Source organism: Pagrus major, chromosome 20 (assembly GCF_040436345.1).
Source record: "Pagrus major chromosome 20, Pma_NU_1.0".
In the NCBI taxonomy this organism is placed as follows: domain Eukaryota; kingdom Metazoa; phylum Chordata; class Actinopteri; order Spariformes; family Sparidae; genus Pagrus; species Pagrus major.
Genome location: NC_133234.1, coordinates 12131557 through 12152217, shown reverse-complemented (window position 1 = coordinate 12152217; position 20661 = coordinate 12131557). Strand labels below are relative to the sequence as shown.

The 20661-nt window shown below is 43.2% G+C and overlaps 2 protein-coding genes across 4 annotated transcripts; one reads left to right on the top strand and one right to left on the bottom strand.

Moving 5' to 3' along the window:
* The first annotated feature begins 737 nt into the window (after positions 1-737).
* Positions 738-2540, top strand: cox6b1 (cytochrome c oxidase subunit 6B1). Its single transcript, XM_073489811.1, has 4 exons — positions 738-881; positions 1601-1714; positions 1910-2010; positions 2294-2540. Exons 2-4 carry the CDS (start codon positions 1609-1611, stop codon positions 2345-2347), a joined length of 261 nt encoding a protein of 86 aa, XP_073345912.1. The 5' UTR covers positions 738-881; positions 1601-1608; the 3' UTR covers positions 2348-2540.
* A 238-nt stretch (positions 2541-2778) lies between these two features.
* katnip (katanin interacting protein) lies at positions 2779-20573 on the bottom strand. 3 transcript variants are annotated; one of them, XM_073489938.1, is made up of 29 exons: positions 20503-20573; positions 19810-19933; positions 18328-18416; positions 17917-18092; positions 17400-17512; positions 17185-17286; positions 16882-17031; positions 16401-16641; positions 15979-16110; positions 15615-15766; positions 14939-15045; positions 14596-14692; positions 14295-14504; positions 13585-13722; positions 11503-12337; positions 10127-10897; positions 9824-10032; positions 9277-9355; positions 9006-9183; positions 8601-8766; positions 8276-8442; positions 8118-8182; positions 7471-7581; positions 6939-7078; positions 6756-6857; positions 6514-6674; positions 6344-6370; positions 5932-6017; positions 2779-5164 (listed from the first exon to the last, which is right to left on the bottom strand). In XM_073489938.1, exons 2-29 carry the CDS (start codon positions 19819-19821, stop codon positions 5106-5108), a joined length of 4875 nt encoding a protein of 1624 aa, XP_073346039.1. In that variant the 5' UTR covers positions 19822-19933; positions 20503-20573; the 3' UTR covers positions 2779-5105. The 3 variants fall into 3 exon arrangements, with proteins under 3 accessions (XP_073346039.1, XP_073346040.1, XP_073346038.1); XM_073489939.1 differs by lacking the exon at positions 6344-6370; XM_073489937.1 differs by lacking the exons at positions 19810-19933; positions 20503-20573 and having other exon boundaries at positions 18328-18434.
* Positions 20574-20661: the final 88 nt, after the last annotated feature.

The following is a 20661-nucleotide window of genomic DNA, read 5'->3' as shown; positions in this document are numbered from 1 at the left end:
GAAAGTCGCTCCATGTAGGGAAATAATTGGAGCATGAAACACGAAGCCCGGCGCACCTGACGTTTTTAAGAAAACGTTGCACGGCAGGAAAAACAGGCGCTGAGACGTGGCTGGAGGGGAGGCGCGGAAACAGGACGCTGCGGGGTCGGGATGAGGATACAGGATGGAGCACCTGATCGGAAAAGAGAGACTCATGTGGAGCAACACGGCCCAGCTTTTTACCACTTTTAGAGTCAGTCCTGACCTGTTACCCAGCTTAACAAATGCCATTATGATCGCGCAGCAGCCACGCTGATAAGGACTGCGCTCTCCGACGTGACTCGCACAGTATCGCCTCCGTGTCCTCACATGACCGGACAGCTGCAATTCCTAGACAGAGTTTCTGATCTGGACAAAAATGAACTGAACACACGAGTTCAAGACACGTGGAGCACAAAAACACAAACTCCGAGAAAAAACACCTGAAATACCTTAAAACAGAAAACTCAGTCCAAAACATCTGTAAATGAGTAACAGGCAGAATACTTCCGCCTGTGGAGAAAAGTTCACATCTGTAAGGAACATGATATTAAAGCGCTTATAAGACAAAGAGACGCCTCTTCCTCTGGAGTTTTATTTAAACTTCCACATCACCTGAGCCTTCATATCACTCTCTCTCTCACACACACACACGCACACACACATTCACACACAGACACATACGTGCGTCTGTCATCTCAATGTGACCTGCAGCCGCCATACCGCCCTGATCGGACCGCACGGCAACATCTCCGAGCTGGAGCGCGCGCGTGTGGCGCACGCTGCTTATCAGAGGAGCGACTGAGTCTCACCGCCCCGCGCAAAAGTCACTTTGAGCTCGAGCCAGCTGACTGCCACTGAAGGTAACGTTAAAACTGCATTATTCCTTCAAGCTTCTTTCTCTCGAGAGACAAACAAACGTGTGTTTTAAACGCATCCTGAGGGATTAGTTATCCAAAAAAAAAAAAAATTAAAAAATGCTCAGCTTCCGTCTGAAAGATGACACTAATGTGATCGTGCTCGTGGATTACTTTAACCCATTAACTCAAACTGTATTTCACTTTGTAATAGAAATGAATCACCTTGGTTGATCGAGTGTTTCGTGTGTGTATGAAAAAGAAAGAGAAACTGGGTTATGTTAGGAGGAAATGCTCGAGCAGGCCTGGCAGGCAAGGATATTGATAAGCTGTCTGCCAATATCCTTCGATCATGGCGTTTTCGGACATTAAACCTCTCATTAGAAGCTTGTTTGATAGTCGACGGGTAATATGTCGTGTTTTGTACGATGGTTTTGGTCTTTGGGAGGAGAAGTCGGAGAAAATGTTGCATTTCTAGAAACATCTTGAAGGTGCCGCATGCAGCACCCCGAAATCTCCCAAAAATAGTCCTCGGCTGAGGCTGCAGTCGGTGCACAGCCTCCAGCTGAACAGCTCTCATATGAGTCAGTACATGAGCTGCACTGTACAGGACACAGATATAGGTGCGTTTATCTGTCTGACACATGAAGGGTTAATGTAGTCGAAGTGTTTTTCTTTTCGCCTTCATCCTAAAATGCCCATTGATCGTGTGATCGTCTTGACAGACGTGAAGATGGCTGAGGACATTCAGGCCAAACTTGAGAAGTACCGCACTGCCCCCTTCGATGCCAGATTCCCCAACCAGAACCAGACCAGGAACTGCTGGTCCAACTACCTGGGTGAGACTGCAAGCAGGTCAAGGTCAAAGCAGTCAGCTGTGGATCCGCACATGAAACATTCTTCTTACAGTTCAAATTAGTTAAATAAATCCCCCCTCCTGATTTCTAGAGGGTCACTGACATTCGCCTTGAACCTGGATCGAGGCCATGTGCTTTTTTTAATATTCATTGTTGTTATTGTTTCTCTATTAATAGACTATCACCGCTGCCAGAAAGCTCTGGATGCTAAAGGAGTGGACACGGCCCCATGTGACTGGTACAAAAGGGTCTACAAATCCCTCTGCCCCATTTCCTGGGTAAATTCATTTTTCACATCTCAACTTCTGTTTTTAATCTCCTAAAGTTGTTGCTGGCAGAATACACATGTTTGGTACATCTCCCCTGTGTGGGCTGAGTTTGTTTAGCAGGGGTCACGCAACTTTATAGTTCCTCACATTCCTGTGAGTCTGTGCTCCTTGAGAATCAAAACAACATGAAGAGTTGAGGCCAAAATTAGACATTTGAGATTCTCCACCCAGTGAGAGCACGTCTCGCTTTATGTCCTTAAAAATAAGTTTCCCTCTGATTTCATCCGTGTAGATCCAGAAATGGGACGACCAAAGAGAAGAGGGAACCTTTCCGGGAAAGATCTAGCGATGCCATCTCAAAAGGTGTAATCTTCTCAGCTGAATGTGTGTTGTAGTGGTGGAAGACCACACGGCTCCATCGCCACCTTTTCCAGTGCTGATGCTCTGTCCTAGGAGCACTCTGTAAATGACTGGTCATTCCTTATAAATGTGATGAAATGTAGAATCTGCATTAAAGTGTCTCAGGATGTATTTAAGTATCTTGGTTGTCCCTGTTTTTTTTCTCTTCAATGTTCATCCCCTCAGTATTTATAGATGTGTTGTGTTAATTCATAAGCAGTGTCAAATGAGGCCATGAAAATCTAAACATACAGGCCAGTAGTACAAAGTTAAGATCAGGTCATTCACCCACATGTTGATCTGTTGAGCAGCTCCTCGTGGCCCTGACATGCTTTCACGCTGACAGTCTTAAAAAAAAGGACTACAAATGTAAACAAACAGATTTTGAACATTTTTATTCATTCAAATAAACCTACATCAAATATACATATTTAATCAAGATTAGAAAAATAATTAAATATTTCAAAACACTAAATGTCACACATACAATAATAGCCACCACCCTACAGAGCAGGACTGAGATACAGAGTGATGACTATTGTTGCTGTCGGACGCACTGAAATTAAATACATAAAACTGCATTTCATATACATTTACTCCTGAGTAAGGAGTGTGAAGTAGTTTATATACTGGGGCTCGATGAAGCAGTAAAAACTCCTCCAAACAAAAGTATCTAACATTTAAGGATGATAACAGCAGCTAGCGCTGGAGAGACTTTCCCATGCAACAAGTTAGTACAGTAAATATTGAATGAGTGAAGAGAACGACACCAACTACTAAGTATTATAGTGAAGGTAGAATTAGATAAATCCCTTTTTAAAGATCATTCGTCTCAATTTGAGGTAAAGTTATAGTATTTGCATATTTAGAAGTTGCCTGTTACTGAATCTACTCAACATCTAAACTGGCAAATGTATTTTTTTTGTGTTTTTTTTCTATTTCCAACCAAATTACTAAAACGGCTCAACTGGCTCAAGAAATGTTTGCCTCCGAAACAGTCTTCTTTCTTTAGCAACTTCGATAAAAGGTCACTTGGATTGGACACGTTTTTTTTTCTACCTGGTGCTATGCAGAAAAAATATACAGACCAAATTTTGTGAAGCCAAATATATGAAGGTTCAAGTGTGGAGTGTGAAGCTTCAGTTTTCATTTTATCCAAGTTGAAATGTACAAAAATCTGACTACTGTGCTGTTATTTTAACTCCTTAGTGTATGGAGGACTGAAACTGCCAAAATACATAAAAAATAAAGAAATGACTCAATAAATAAATAAACACGCCATTAAATGCACAAAAAATCTAAAAAAATAAATGCAGGCATCAATGAATTTCAAAAAATGTGATATAAATAAATATTTGTTTTAGTTTGCTTCTGTATTTATTTACCTTTGTATTAATAATATAATTACTTCCCCATTTAATTTTCCACTTTATTTTTCAATTAATTCATTTTCTGGTGAGCTTGAGACCGTCTACTGTGGGAGCAATAGTTGATCAATGCATTCCGATGTTGACAAATCAATAAGTGAAAAGTTAACCCCATGACGTACTCTGGAGGACAGCCCCCTCAATTTCATAAAGAAGCAGAAATGCACAAAGAAATGTAAAAAGAAAATGAGGAAATACATAATTTTCGGAAAGAAATAGGGCGAAAAATGCAAAGGGAAATAATATATAAACAAATATATGAATTTAAAAAATACATTTAATAATGAATAAATAAATGAGATGGACAATTACACAGGAAAGTAAGTAAATACATACATAAATACAAAGGTAAACAAATAGAGAAGCAAATTAAAAACAAATACCAATTTATGGCACATTTTACAAATGAATGCCTACATTTATTTTTTAACTAATTTTTGTGCATTTAATTGCATATTAATGTATTTATTGAGTCATTTATTTATGTATTTTGGCAGCTTCTGTCCACCATATCAGTGTTCCACTTGAGCCATCGATATAAATCTTCCAAAAGTGAAAACCTCTCTGGAAGTACCTTCCCATGTAAAACCATCAGGCTTTGAATATATAGTAGCCAACAGATATAAATTATTATTTGATATAAATTAGTGTCTGCATAGCATTACGACTTGTTGGTGCACTGGTGGGAGTGTCAGTCGGAGAGCTGACTGTCTCGGCTCATCAGTAGAGAAAAGTAGTTAATAAATGTAGCAATGGCCACATCCTGGTGTGAGAGTGTATTCATGTGGCTTTGGAACTTTCTTTTTTTTAGTATTTACAAGCCACAAGCAGCATTTAAATATGCAGCACGAAGTCACAATAGCAGCCACAGATATAGTGTTTAGTACTAGGCACAATAATAGGGCTGATAAAAATACAGCCTCACAGGTTTATCCTGGCACTGTGTGTGGGGACAACCGGGGCAACCTTACAGTACGTGTTCAGGATAACATGGATCTGGGTGGGCGCGTTTTCACAGCAAGGGGAAGGGGAGTAATCCAACCATAAAGTGGAATCCTGTGTGTGTACGTGTGTGTGTGTGTGTGTGTGCAAAGCCATTGTTTTCTGTGCAAGCTCCATCCTCTTCAGTCTAGACCGCGGCTGGGTGGCTCTGCTCTGGGGAGATTTTTCAAAAGTCGCCCACCAAAAAGTGGTATTAAAAAGTCAGCCACGGTTCCTCCCTTTATGTTGTGCTCTCATTGTATGAGCACTGAATCCACGTCTGTCATCACCTGTCTGTCAGTACCTCCTCTTTCCGTGCTTCCCTCCATCAGTCATGCAGGTTTTAGGCCGAAGAGCTGCAATTAGGCGGAACAATTAAGGTAAAAATTAGTGCATTAAAACTGGACTTAATCTGAGCTGCAATGAATCATCGATTAGGTATCAACTATTAAATTAATCCCCAAATATTCTAATAATCAATTAAAGGGTTTTGAGTCATTTTAAAAGAGAAAAAAAAGTAATTCCAGCTTCTTAAATGTGAATGTTTTGACATTTGAGGACGCCATCTTGGGCTTTTGGGAAACACTGATGAATGTTTTTCACCTTTTTCTGACATTTTTTTAAACCAAAAAACTGCAAATTAATCTAAAATTAAAATAATTGTTCCTTGCACCCCATATACTCCATATTTCATCACCTTCGCCAAAGAGGTTATGTTTGTTTGTTGGTTGGTTTGTCCGCAGGATTACACAAAAACTACTGAATGGATTTGTACAAAACTTGGATGGAGAATGGGTCTTTGCCCTGAAAAGACCCCACCAACTGACTGATGAATGACAGTTTCAAACTGTTGTGTGTTAAAAAAGCCACAAATGTCCAGGTGTGTGGAAGAAATCTGTGATCATGTTAGATTCCCTCTCATAAGAACATTTTACTTATGCATTGATGAGGTTACCCACTGTCCTTCACACTTGGCATACCTATGTTAGTAGACTCTGGGTGTCTGTAGGTACAGATAAAGATGAACCTTGAAGAGATTCCAGACTCCCCCAGTGAAGAAAATACATTTCTGATTTAAATTTGTGATCATGTTTGATTCCCTCTGGTTGTTTCCCTGACTCACCTGGATCAGCTGTCTGCTTCTTCTTGTTGTGATGCACTATCTGATTCTCATTGGTCATCTTCACATCCTGATCCTCGACGTAATTACTGCAAAAAAAATGAATGAAAACACAACAAAAACAAGTGAATTCATTGCGTTTGAGGGAAAACTGTGATCAAGGAACGACATAAAATGGAGGGCTGACTGATAACAAAGCTTGAAGCCAGCAGGTCCAGGCCTTGAGACCAAAGATGGGTCTGGAGAGGTAACGAAGGAGAGAGAAGGGGGAGAGAGGAGGCATCACAAGTCAAGCATGTGGTACGGAGGGTGTGGGATGGCTGGGGGACATTTGAGGTCACTGGAGGAATCTTCAATACAGGGATTGACCACAGGGGGGTGCTGACACGAGGCTTTCAGGGGCTCTGTTACTCACTGTTGGTGGTGTCTTCTGCCACGGGGGCTGAAGTGGAGAAGAGCACATCTCTGTTCAAAACAACTCACCAATTTTGGGACATTGCGGTTGAATCTAACCTTCTCAATCCATTAGTTTCTCTGTTTTAGACTCTGAATTGTCTAAAGTCTACATCCTAAAAATCCAGTTACCTGATGACGGTGTTCCTCTCTCGGTGTGCGATGTAGGCGTTGTCTGTGAACAAGATGGTGTGGTAGGGCACCACTGGGTCGCAGGTGGGCAGAATGCCTCGTGCCACATGGCTTACACTGTCCAAGATGCCGTTATACACCAGGAGGTCGTCCACCAGCAGCTGAACACACACACACAGACAAATACATTAGAGTTTGAGTGTGCAAAACTACAACAGCTCACAGCAGATAGAGATGCTTACCCCAAACTCCTTCACTCCTCTGTGTGGTGTCTTTGAGTAGTTCCACAGTTTGATCATGGAAACAGTCACTGGCTGATCAAAGATGACGTACACGCGGTTCACCTACGGGGAAACAATCAGTACACTTAAACAAATGTACTCTCTTCAGAGTGTTGACTGAATTTCACTCTCTCTCATCCTCACCAGTCCAGGGAGCACCGGGGCTAACCACATATGCCTTCCATCATGGGTGCTGCTGACTCCATCTATTAATTTATCCGGAGTCCTCACATCACCACTCACACTGTCCAGGACATTAACACTGTCTGGAAATGCAGCAATGTCTGATGGACATAATGTTGAGGAACAGACGCTAATTGACACCTACAAATAATCCTCCAACAGCTTTTGCTAATTTAGCACCTGGGTCAATTATTTACTATGTGCATCCTCTCTGGATATGATCTAAAAATAGGACCAATTGTGTAGCAGTGAGGACTTTTCAAGGTTGTTTGACTTTTAATGCATCTCCTCTTTAAACATTTTTGTTGGCAATGACTAAGCCTATTTCTACAAATACCTCATGGTATTAGAGAAGGTTTCAATATTCATATCCCAGGATAAGAGACAAAAGGGGGAATAATCAGAATGTATACATAAATTATGAACTGCACAAGAGTGATAAGATTATATGGATATATTCTAGCTTGAGTTTAGGTTAGTGAAGGAAGGATACTGTTGTCGCTGAGAGTGATCTTCTCGTGGTTCTGGTCATAAAATTCGAGGCCGTTGAGGCCGATGTAGTACGGGTCTCCCCAGGTTGTTAACAGCTGCAGCTGAAAAATGACTGACGGATGAAGGTCAAGGAATAAACAACATGTACGGCGCACATCAGACCTGGGCTGTGGCTAAAGTCACTCCCTATTTACAATAGAGTACACTTCATCTACCTTCTGCTTTAGAAATCTAAATTTACTGTGCTCATTGTAGTGATTATCAAACAGGGAGTAGGGAATGATGGAGTGATTTCTAACAGCCCTTATCTTTAAAAACACCAGAACAGATCCTTAATTTGACATGAATTCATGATGGCACACAGGATGTGTGTTCATGCTGACCGTCCCAATCAACATTTGGCAGAATATAAAATCAAAAATGATTTAAAATATTAAAAAATCAAATCTATCCTGGTCAGAGAAACAATATGAAGATGTAAAAATTGGGCTCTGTGTAATTGTGTTGTGCATTTTTCATTAAAAACGGGAATTGGCAGATTGATAAAACATTAAAGAATTGCTGCAGCCTTAACATTGCCTGTTTGAACTGACAACACACACAGCAGTAGTAAACACAACTGTCCACACGTCCATGTCAGAAGGATACATCCACAAGGCATGATGGGAGCTTCATAGTCCATGCTGGCCTGTTCTTGTCTCTTCGAGCTTCCTCTGAATTACAGACAACATCAAAAATGAGGAAATGCGGTTTTCAAACTTTCTCGTGAGATAACAGCTTGTGCTAATTAAATTTCTGGCTCCTACTTGTGGTAGTCCTCTGCACTCTTGTTTTCAGTGGGCGTCTGGAGGAAGTCTATGAAGAGGAGCTCCTGGGCAAAGTCGAAGTGACAGTTGCCTGGTCCTTTCCTGATCAGAAATCCCTCCGATGGGGAGATGGCAACATCGTCCACGAACACATGGATCAGCTTCACCTGGAACGAAGATGTAGAGATTTGTGTGTTTTTGTTGATAGACCTGTACTGTTAAATGTAAAAATGTATCATACCTAATTGTTTCAAAGCTTACTGCTTTATATAAACGGTTCACAATGATTATTTCACAGGACTGAAGTGACAGAAAAGTGTCTCACCCCTCTATAAGAGTCCTCAGGGGACTTGTTGTAATTCCAGATACGGAGTCCAGCGATGGTCTGGGCCTTGTTGAACGTCACATTCAAGGTGTGCGGCTCTCCATAGGAGAAAGGGATCAGCCACATGTGCTGGTCATCAGTGGTGATGTTGTTGCAATCTATAAGTCTGGGTAAAGACAACAGACCCCAATGACTGCACCAAACGAAATAATGATCTGTTCTAAGTATGGATTGTGATATTCGATATTTTTCTTGTGACCAGGGTACTGGAAGTAAGAAATCAAGCACAGTAAGGAAACCCATACAAAGGAGATGGAATATTCACAAAAAGTAAGGTTATTTTACATCAACTGTTGTGTGGTGAAAAAAAAGACTGTCAAATGTCACATATGCTGTCCGACATACTTATCGAGCGTGCGCAGGTCGTGTCCGTACTCAGGCAGGTCGTTGAGGTCTCTGGGGGAGGCAGCCATCATACTGAGGTCTAAAGGCAAACTCTCTCCATCCTTCCCCACCACCTCCATTCCTGTCAGGCCCATGTAGTGGGAGTCCCCCCACGTCATCACCAGCTCTAGTCTAAGGCCTGTCGGAGTGGAAGGAGTCACTTATTTTAAGTATCTAAACAGCAAAAAATAGAACTGAACATGCGAGGAGAGGATGCTGATGGTCTACTCACACTTTCCAGTGTACATCCCAGGAATGAGCTCCATGTTCTCTTCAGACTGGCTCACAGTGGGGTTGAGATGGAGTTTCAGCTAGAACAACACATGAACACATTAAAACTATAATTGCTTTACCCTGTCCTGTTGATGACGTGCAAATAACTAGGGATGAACGAGGACACTATTATACGTGTCCATATCCATACTTTGAAGCTGAAGTAGTTTTAATTTAAGCCTGAAAATGATCTGGGTTGATCAGGCGTTGCTATATTCATTATTTATTAAAAACCTATTTACAGAAAAACCTCAGATTCAAACTTCAGATGAAGATTTTTGATCCCCAGAATAACAAAACTATTTAAAGAACAAGTTTTTTTATAGACATGAATGGATAAACTTTAGTCAGAAAGGCAGAGGAAGATCTGAGAGTTCTTGATGGAACATAAAATAAGAGACAGTTGCTGATATATGAAGGTGCTAGATTGCGTAAGGCTTTGTAGGTAAGTAAAAGGACTTTAAAATCAATTCTAAAAAATAAAGGTAGCCAGTGAATGTAATTACTTTGAGGTCTTCCTCTCGGAAACCGGCCTGGGTGAAGGGTCTTTCCTCTCCCTCTCCATCAGCGGTGCGCGGTCTCTGCAGCTCCTCCTCGTGAACCAGGCCCTCAGGACCCTCACCTTCACCCAGGAAGGTTTCATCGTAACGAGACATAGCCTCCAGGATCTCATCGTCAGTAGTGAACAGGATAGTATCACCAAATTGGTCCAGCCCTGAAGTGACAGCAGATTGAGAAAAAAGGAATAAAATGTATCAAAGGTAACACACAAAGGAGTCAAAATTTGTGAGGTTGTTCTGTTCAGCTACCTCCAGACAGGGTCCCAGAGGCTTTGGCAATCTCGCCCCTGAAGATGCACCTCCCATCCAGCAGCATCTCCACCTCCTTCACCCCTCGGAAGGAGTGAATGCGCGACTTGTTGTAGTTCCACACTCGGATCATGGCCACCTGGTAGGGGGCTCCGAACTCCAGGAAGATGGTGTGGCTACGACCAGGGGTAAAGGGTGCTAACCAAAGATGCATGTCATCCTGGGTACGATTGGCGCCATCAATCAAGTTGGTGACCACGCGTGGATCCTTGCCGTATGCAGGGAGAATGTTGATGTCTGGGGGGTCAGCACGGATATGAGCAGGTTGTAGGGGCTCTCCGCTGGAGCTGAACACCTCCAGGCCGTTGAGGCCCACATAGTGGCGGTCTCCCCAGGTGGACAGGATGTTGATGACCAGTCTTTGGCCCTGGGGCAGCACCGGGATCTCAAACTCCTCCTCCCGCTCCATGGATGGATCATCATCAGGGCCTTCACACAGTGCCCCTCCCTGCGTGCTCAAGGAAGAAAGTGGGCTCCTGGGTGCTGTGGTGGAGTTGACTGGGACTGTGGGTGGACCGCGGCCCTGCCGCTGGAGGAACTCATCAAAAATGTCGCCTTCGAAGCCCATGTTGGAGATTCGTCCACGTTGGCATTGGTTGAACTTTGTGAGGGAGTCCCAGGACTCCATGAGGGTGTCGTCCTGTTGGCTGTGCAGCTTGGACAGAGAGGTGCACTGCCTCCTGCTGCTGCTCACCAGTGACAATGGCTCCTCTGGAGAATACACAAAGATTATCTATTAATACTAGCAATTCACAGGAAAAAAGATAATACTTTTATGAGTGTAAACTGCCTTTACATTTAGCATCACACAAGAAAAAAAACTAGTCTAGTTATACATTTCATCAATTGACCCATTTCAACAAAAAATTCCCTTCCACAGTATCCCTGGGATTTACATTTCAAAGTACAGCCTCTTAAATCATGTTGTTTATTCATCTGTAGTCGGGGAGATTGAGGGATTATAATAGAAGAGGCGGTCAGCTTTATGCAGTGACATCTCCCCCTTTCCACAATCGTATTTAAGTTCACAAAAACATCTGTAGAAATGACGATTCCCATCAAATATCAAAGGGTATACTTTTGATGATGACAAAACTTAATCAGCAACAAAAGGAAAACATACAGGAATCAATTTAAGCTTACATTCTGTTAGGAAACAAACATTTTAATGGCATCACAGATAGGACACACATCTTTTTTTAAATCAAAGAATCTCAAATAAGTTATCATAAATTATAAGGTCTTCCTGCACAAATAAAGGATAAATGAATGGTGGTATCATAACTTTAAAGATGGGAGGTAGTAATCTTTCCTACCTGTATTTGACAGCACAGCAGCTCTGAGGTGCTGCTCCTCTGTCTGCCTGCTGGTGACTGCAGTGTTTCTGAACGAGCTCCTGCGTCCGCTGACGGGCCTGTCTGTCTTTGGCTCACCAAGCTCCTCCAGCAGGTCGCAGCTCATATCCAGAGAGTTTGCTTTCCATTGACTCCCATTCACCGTCCTCTCCACCCCCCTACAAACTCGGCCCGGGTTGCACGGCAGCTCCGGGAGCATTGAGGAGGAGGAGGCTGTCGGAGATTTGGGCTCTGTGGAGTGCTGAGGCACCAGCCAGCGGGGCCTCTCTCTGCTGGCCTCGCAGCCCTCTGGAGCTCCTCTGTTGAGGGGCTGCAGCCACTGGGGGGCCACCCGTGAGGAGGACGGCTGGGTGGTGACTGTCTGTTCCATGGGCGCCGGCTGCTCCACCTGCTGTCTGAGAGAGAGAGGCTCTTCAGAGGCTGACAGATCAAAAGAGTTTCTTTGTGTGGAGGAGCGACGAGCAGAGGATGAAGGAGTGATGGGTGGGAGCAGTGTATGGGATTTCTCCTGCATTTCCATCATGGCCTGGCCTGCTGCATCTAATGGCTGCTGATTCGAACTGTGGTGTCGCTCCACACTCTTCCTGTCCTCATGGCGCTGGGGGCTGGCACCCCGCAAATTGTGTCCTGATGACACGGGACTGGAGAACACAGAGTCTGACACCTGGAAATCTTGGAGGTCGATCGTGGTGCTGTAGTCAAAGACCTGGTTGCCACAGCCCTTCGCCAGCTCACCCTCAAACACCAATGTGCTGTTAAGGTACAGCTTTATATGGCGTGCACCGATGTCAAGGTCCTACAAAAACAAACAGAGTTCCTGTTTAAATCAATATACAACCATGTTCAACAGTTTGCTAGAGCTACAACGATTAGTCGATGAACTGGTTGGTCGATCGGGAGAAAATAAGTTGTCAACTATTTTGATAATAGATTAACTGTTTCAATTATTTTAAAAATATCAAAAATTTGCTGGTTCCAGCTTCTTAAATGTGAGGATTGGCTGCTTTTCGTCATTATTTATGACAGTAAATGAAGAGTTTTGGTTTCAGACAAAAAAAAAACAATTTGAAGACGTCACTTTTTCACACTTTTTCAATGTTTTATAGACAAAATAATTAAGTTAGAAAATAATTGTCTCATAAATCGATGAATGAAAATAATCGTTAGTTGCATCCATACAGTTTGCACGTTATTTGACTTTCGGCACCCAGTTAATTTGAGATTTTAATATCTGACATCTACACAAAATAATTCTACACATTTAATTTGAGATATAAGGCGTCACGTGGTATTAAATAGTAACACAGGAAAATATTAAGCATTTCATATTATGTTTTTGAATACTGAACAATATTTTGAGTGCATAATTATTCAAATTCAAAGCAACACAAGCGGCAAATACATAAAGTCTAAAAAAGTAAAAACTTTGGTGATTCATCTATTTCTTTCATGCACAATAAGTGCTCTCCAAGCTAGCAGTAATTAGCGCTCTCACAGACGCCAAGACATGGCTGCCATGTAGAAATGGCTAAAGCCCAACTCAAATCTGCTCGATCGGCCACACAGTAAACCACTATATACCGAGATTAAACCAGAACATTTCTCCCACCAACAGCTCCTTACCTTCCAGGCTCAAGACATCAAGTGATTCTAGATAAGTGTAGTAACATAAAAAGAGATACAACGGGGTCTTGTACCCCCTCAATGAGCAGCAGTGAGGTGGAGAGGCAGAAGCCCACGTTTCCCCTAACACTAATCCTCCGGGGCTAATCTCTTGCTGTTCCACATTTGGACAGTCTGACTGGCAGCTCAGCCAGCCACTGCTAAAAGAGAGCCACACCCCCGACATAATCACTCCAATACAGTCCTCCCGTATTACACTGACAACACACAAGCATGTTGGATCTATGAACTCTACTGTAGTGCTACGGACGGCTAAATAAATAATCTCTGAACTGGAGAGAGGAATAAATCAAAATATGTGATCTTACAATTCAACTTCTTATTAACTGTGATGGCACATAATAATAAAAAAAAAATTACATTGAGGCTTCTGTTGTAGTTCCAGATTTTGATGCGAGATATTCCAAAATCCGAGGAGCGCTCCGTGTTCCTGATGATGAAGTAGAGCTGGACGGGAGGGTGGAACGGGCACGTCCACATGTGACGCTCTTTGGTGGTCTGTCAACCAAAGATAACAGATGAAATCAGCAAATACTTTGTCCATGGAAATAGTGAGATTGATTCAGAAATGCTGAGAACCACCTTAAACTTGTATGTAAAATAACAGGCCTTTTACACAACAGACGATTGGGATTAATAACATTAATAATAGCTGCATCCTATTTAGGTGTTCAAGCTTCATGATCCTGTTATTGAGCACGCTTGTTTAACGTCATGGCTTACCGGGACAATTAAATAGAAGAGATTTATAATTAACGTCTTTATTTACACCAGAACTTTTCCTGCCAAGGCCCTAATGACACCCAGGCTTGTCACTGCAGGCGTGGCCGCTTTTAAAAACACCTTGGAAAGGGGCGTTGGGCAACAATAGTTTTGCTGGATGACATGTTTTTACTGATGAGTCTTGGTGTGATCGGCCGTTGAGACAGGTTAAAATGTTTGCTGTGAGAACAGGTTTCAATAAAAATGCAGGTTATACACGCACTGTTACTAATTTATGATGTCTACGTTCAGATATGCGTTGCTGAAATCATTCAAACAGAATGCTGAGACAGGCCGCATTGACTCACCTTCACCTTTCCGCTGACAAGTGCCCCCAGATTCCCGGGGTAGTCTGCGTTCCTGATGTCTAAGTCGTGAGGCGACACGTATAGTCTCTTGTTTCTAAGGCAGAAAAACTGCAACTCAGTCAGCCCGACCTGCAACGCGTTCCCCCAGTTTGACAGGATCTCCATGGTAACATACAATGCAGGGGTGACCTCTGCTGAGGAGTGCCTTCTCTGCAACGACAACACAAAACATTCACGAGTGCTTCGGTGTGCTTCTGTCTCAATCACACCATCTGAACCACTAGACGTGTTACTGACTCACCGGCTGCTTGCCATGGTCTGTTTTGACAGACTGAGTGATGTCGTAGCTGGGTCCTGCTTCCAGTTTCTCCAAGGCTTTCAGCAGTTTCTGTTGTTGCCTGAACAGAAGGATGACACCCTCAGCTCTGCTGATTTGTCTAGTGTCCCTGACCTTCATCCTATTAGCAGGGAGTGATTGCTGAGCACAGCAACACTAATAAATAATTCCTCAAGGTCAGAGGGTGTATACACCATAAATCTTTGTTAGTATTAGTGTCTATAAAACAATATCAAGTTTACACTGACACTGCAGGATGTACAGGATTACCAGGTGTGTGTTTAAGAGCCATATTCAGTCAGCATACCCGGGGCCCATGAGGGTGATTCTCTGCATAGCCAAAGTGACACTGTTCTCATCCTTGTCGCGGCTGTTGTGGCGCACTAAGCCATTCATCATCTGGTGTCCCCTGCCCTGGATAAAAAGGAAGCAAAATTAAAGAGTCAGAGAGACATAAGCTTTAGGGGCAGAGTTTACATGTAAGCCAAATCCAGCACACTGTTACTGTATTAAAATCACGAGCACATAAAGGACACGTGTAGTGTCATAGGTGGAGAAAACTGGTACTACTGTCATTTTATTTAACATTTGAGCTTCTATAGAGGTTTTTGACTGAAGCGTTGAATGTCTGTTGTCATATTTTATGATGACATCATCTGACAAAAGCTAGAGGTGGAGTTACAGGGAATGTTTGGATCACACGAGAGGGAAACAAGCCACACACAGCCACCACTGGAATCTCATTCACTCAATAGTGTAATACTAATAATATTAGTGTTGCCTAATCTCTATCTGCAACTGTGCTGAAATCCTGGGTTCAAACAGAAAACAAACAATGTTGATTAGAATCTGAATGTCCACCTTCTGATTAAAGCTTCAAAGCTTAAAACTATTTATTACAGTGCTAGTTAACAGGATGTTTTTAAGAAGTGGTGGTTTAAGTTGAGGAGAGGTGGGACATGCACAGTGTGGGGCAGGCTGACCGTGTTACGGCTGAAGATCTCAGGACTCTGCACAGGGTCATTTTCTCTCTGGATGGCCTGGCGCACCCTGCATGCCATCTCCTCTGTGTCCCGCTCCTCAAGAGAAGCCTTTCTGGCTGCTGACAGGGGCCTCTCCACTCGACTCCTCGGCCCTAAAGCAAGAAGCACAGGTCTTTAAAACAACAGGCATGCACCATGCTTTCCAACAGATCTTTCAACAGAAACATTTCTAAAAAGGGCCTGTATTAAGAGGTTTCTATCAAAATAGCGAAGCTGCCACTTGTATACTGCATACTTTAAATTTCATAGATTGTTTATCATAAATCTCAGTTTAGCAATTTTAAAAAAACATTATAAGACTTACTCTGCCCATCCCAGCTCTCTTTGGAAGGTGGTCTATCTAATGTTTTGCTCTTCACCAACATAGGCTTGGTAGGTATAAAGGTGTCAATGGATTCTTTCCTTTTTGCAGACAGTGAGCGTTCAATCTTACGACCTGGAATAATAGATAAAGGTGAGGAAAATTTTCAGATTACAAGAATATAATGTGATATTGGGAGTTTGTTGGCACAAAAGGACCAATGTCCTTCTGCATCCCAGAGGCTGGCTAGTATACCACTTGAACTGTGCAAAGACTGCTAATGTACTCGCCTACTCTCCATCTGTATAGGTCATTGCTGATGAAGCAGGGTTAGGGATGAGGGAGATGGAATCACTCTGGACAATTAAGACTCACCCTAAAAATCAATACTAAATTTACATATGAAAGTGGACACTAAAGCATACCTTTCAGTGAGGGTCCAAAGTCCAGGACAATGAGGTTTGCTGAGTCCAGATGGCTGTGCGTTCCGCTTGGCCGGGGGTTGGAGGAGGACTTGGAGGAAGAGAGAGGCAGCCCCAGTTCGTCCAGACTCTCAGTACTCTCGTCCCTCTCAATCTGCTCCTCCACCCACTCCTCATCCGACTCCTCCCCCGCTGAACCACGGCTGCTCCGCCGCATGCTAACCTCCAGGCTCCGACGCAGGACCTAGTTTACAAATGTCAGCGTTTACGTATGCATCCGTAAACACAGTCATCAGTGTAAGCACTCACAGGCGCAAAAATGCATGCTGACAGTTTAAGTATCCCCTTGATTTAGGTGACAAACACTGAAAACCGTCATAAATTTACACCCAGGAGCATAAATCAAATTTCGACGATTCACAACATCTCATGCCACCATGACAAGATGAAATGAAACGGCGTACATATTTCTTCTTCCGCTCACCTTCACTTCCTCAAGGTTGAGAAGAACCTTCTCACTGTGCTCCTGATTTGCTTGGCCCCCTTGGCTCTCAGGCCTGGAGCTGAAGGAGCGCGACACCTTGGAGGTGTCCCTCTGGGAGCAGGGACTTCGAGGCGAGCGCGGGCTGGAGCTCTGGATGCAACAAGGTGATTGGGTGAAGGGGAAATGGCAGAGATGGAGAGATGCTAAGTAGCACAGACAGCTGCATCTGACACATAGCCCCTCCCCTGGAAAAAAACACCCACACACACAGGCTTAGTAGGCATTGTCATGTCTTCACTCTACCTCCATGTCTACGCTTTCATAGGGCTCAAAATCCTCAGAGTAGCGCTTTTCTGGGCAGATCAGCAAACTTAGTCCTTCCTCTGTTCGAATTCTGACAGAATCCTGTAAACATGAAAAGAGAGGAACATATAAACATGTGCACTTTCATTGGAAAATATTTATTTTTGATGCACCACAATTAAAGATTTGAATATTAACCAATTAGCAGCCTCTACCTGCACCCATTCTTTCCTCTGGACCTTTCCTGGGGCAGTGTGGCTCCTCTTCCTGTGAGCCTGCTCCAGATTAGGGCTATCTTCAGTTAGCTGGTGGGCGCTTCTACAGACATCTGCAGATGAGTAAGAGCACAGACGGGAACATGAGCAGCTTGCAGCAGACTACTGCCTCAGAGGAGACGGAACGTACAGTCACTTACGCAGATGGTCCAGCGCATAGAGGAAGAGGGAAAAAACTGGCTGCCAGCTACAACTGTCACTATCGTTTATTCACTGAGACTGGGCGTGGGATCATGCCACGCAAACTACAAGCTGAGGAGTGGTGGCTATTAGCTGGTGTTCCATATGGTTCAGGGAATGACAGGAGCAACAAGAATAGAATATGAGATGCCGCCTTCAATTTCAGTGTAAAAATGACTGAATATTTCCTCTTGCACAAAACAGGTGTTTAAAAAATGATGAGATCTTATTTAAGGGGGAGTGTCTGTAGGTTTATTTTGGTCCAGCAGCTGCATACCTGCTGTACGTGCGGGCCTCCAAGCAGGTGAGGAGGTGACAGACTTGTGGTTGGAGCTCTTTGGCTGCTTCCTACTGGCTTCAGCATTGGCTCCGTTGAGATAAATGGAGAAACCTTGCTCAAGCTGCTCCAACTCAATCTCCCTGGGGTCTTTGACTTTAAGGCGCTTTAGGATCCTGAGGAGCAAAGAAAACCGGTGACAACCTTGACAATTATGAATAAACATAGGGCAAGCTGTCTGTCACAGCAGCTTCCCGCTTTCCCACATTTCACAAACTAATCCTGTGCATCTCAAAGCAAGGAACCAATCAGTGCTCCTATTAGGCAGCACTGAAAGTCATGGAGGAGTTGTGCACCTCCTCTGTGAAATCCAATCTGTCTCTCCCCCAGCAGCCTGTGCTCACACTTCACCTGTTTTTGTGCTGGAGGGCGATTAAATATTCATCCAGAGTGTCATCCACAGCAGAGGCAAGCTTCTCTCCTTGGCACGTCTTACTCTCCTTCAAGAACACGAGCATGAGTATACACACGGACACACACACACACACACACGAACACACACGATGCAGAGTCAGAAAAGCATACATCAGCTGTTTAAGAAAAACAGACTGTCACAATACAGCTCATTGTTGCACGGGTATTCACATTCACGGGTGACAATCAATATCCACTTTATTCTGTACATCACAAAATGTATGCAAACAGCTTGCTCCTCTGGTGTTGAGTAAACAAAGCATCAATACAGCACATGCAATGTGAAGACAACATTCAGTCAGTGTCATCCTGAGGTTAAAAGGTGTGATGGGAACACATTCAGGCCATAATAAGAAATTATCATCCCTTTCACATCGTTGCTAATGTTAAATTGTTGGGAGTGCATTAGCATCCATCTGTGAACAGTTTATAATCATACAGCATTTGTCTCATCAGGTTTTCAGGATCATGACAATATCTAGTTAACCCTAAATGCCTGTAGACTTTCAATTTTGAGATGGAGTAGCAGAATAGCGAAATCACGGCTGAAATATATGCATCAACTGAGTCAGATTACTGAGTCAGCATGGGCCGAGATCCCTGTGGAATAACTCCAGCACTTTTATAAAACCATGCCTTGTCAGATTCAGGCTCTTCTTCAAAAGGTGGTCCTGCCCTGTATTCATTAGGTGTGAGCACAACAAAGTGACTGAAACAAGAGCCATTACATCTCACCATAATGTGTCCCTGCATAATACATCTTGCATTAACAATACATGTCACAAATCTATGATGATCACTTAACACGTCATGTAACTGGAGGGTGATAACAAGTGATCGTTTGTTCAAAAGCCAAATTGACAAGATATTTTATTGCAAAAATACATCTGTCAGATCAACCTAAATCTCAAATTGAGGATCGAACAGCAGGGTCTACAATCCTCTCCATATGAAAGTCCATTCATCCTCATTAAAATGTGCCTGCTTCAGTCTTTAAATATTGGCCTTGATTCTCAGCCAGTGCTACATTAAGTGTGTCTTGGAAGGAGCATCAGCTGTTCACATAACACAGCCATTTACAGCCTCATGCCACACAATTTTGTTTGAACGATCATGCAAGACGAGCAAAGAAATCACAAAGCCCTTACTCAGTTTCTACAAGTCAACTAGGCTACAGCATCTGTCAGTGTCAGAAGAGAAGGAAATACATTTGGAGAAAAGAACAGAGAGTACTTGTTAGTGAAACAAAGAGACAGCCGAGGCGCTGATGTAAAATATGGCATGCAATGTTGCGATCAATGCCCAGAAAATCAGAGATCGTCCTGACAATGCCTCATGTATAGAAAGATGACAGATTATGGTGAAGTTAGAAGTACTGACAGAGCAGATGGGTCGTTGAATAAGGCGATATTTGCTTACCTCGTTATCCATCGTGTGGCTGCAGATGATGGCTGTTCACATAACCCCTCTACCAGATTTTAGAGAGGGTCGATGATCCTTGAGAAATATCATTGAGATGTGTGTTGTGTTTTGATCATCGCCACTGCAGACACAGATGACAACCCCAAGGTTACCTGTGACATGATCTTAAATTACCTTGAATACAGTTGGTGTAAAATGTCGCCCCACCCGCTGGACGACTCAGCAGAACAAACACATGATATCCGCTGTTTCCAATCCAAACCTATGCTTATTTTATTCAATTTAACCAGGTTTTCGTTAACACCCATTTAAAACAGCATGACGCCTCGTTAACCCGAGTTAACAGATGTGTGGTAACGGATGCTACATTGACTTGTGTGGCATTAATAGCTAACGCGCAAACCATTTCGGACTATATTAGTGTTACACGGGCAGCTGACGCTGTCTCCCCCAGTGCCCGAGCCCACTGCGCGTTAACGGCTTATCGCACACATTAACTCGTGGGGTTACTGGCAGAGACAGCGTTAGCAAACAGCCAGTTAGCATTGACGCTAATAACAAACTGAAAAGCTAACTAGTTAGCGTTAGCACGTCTCGAGCCAACGTTAAATATCACAAAAACTGGCTTTAGCTGTCATATTTGTGTGCAGCCTTCACTCCGGTTCCAACAAATATTAGAAAAATACTTACTCTCTGCGTGAGATAGTACTTTGTTAGCCATTAGCTTTGAAATTAGCGAGTTTTTCTGTGTTTTCTCATGTGCCCAGTGTTGGTTGGTAACCAGGATAGCTGTCCACCAATGGCGAGAGCCGCATCCGTGTCAGACACGCCCCCAAGCCTGTCCGCTCT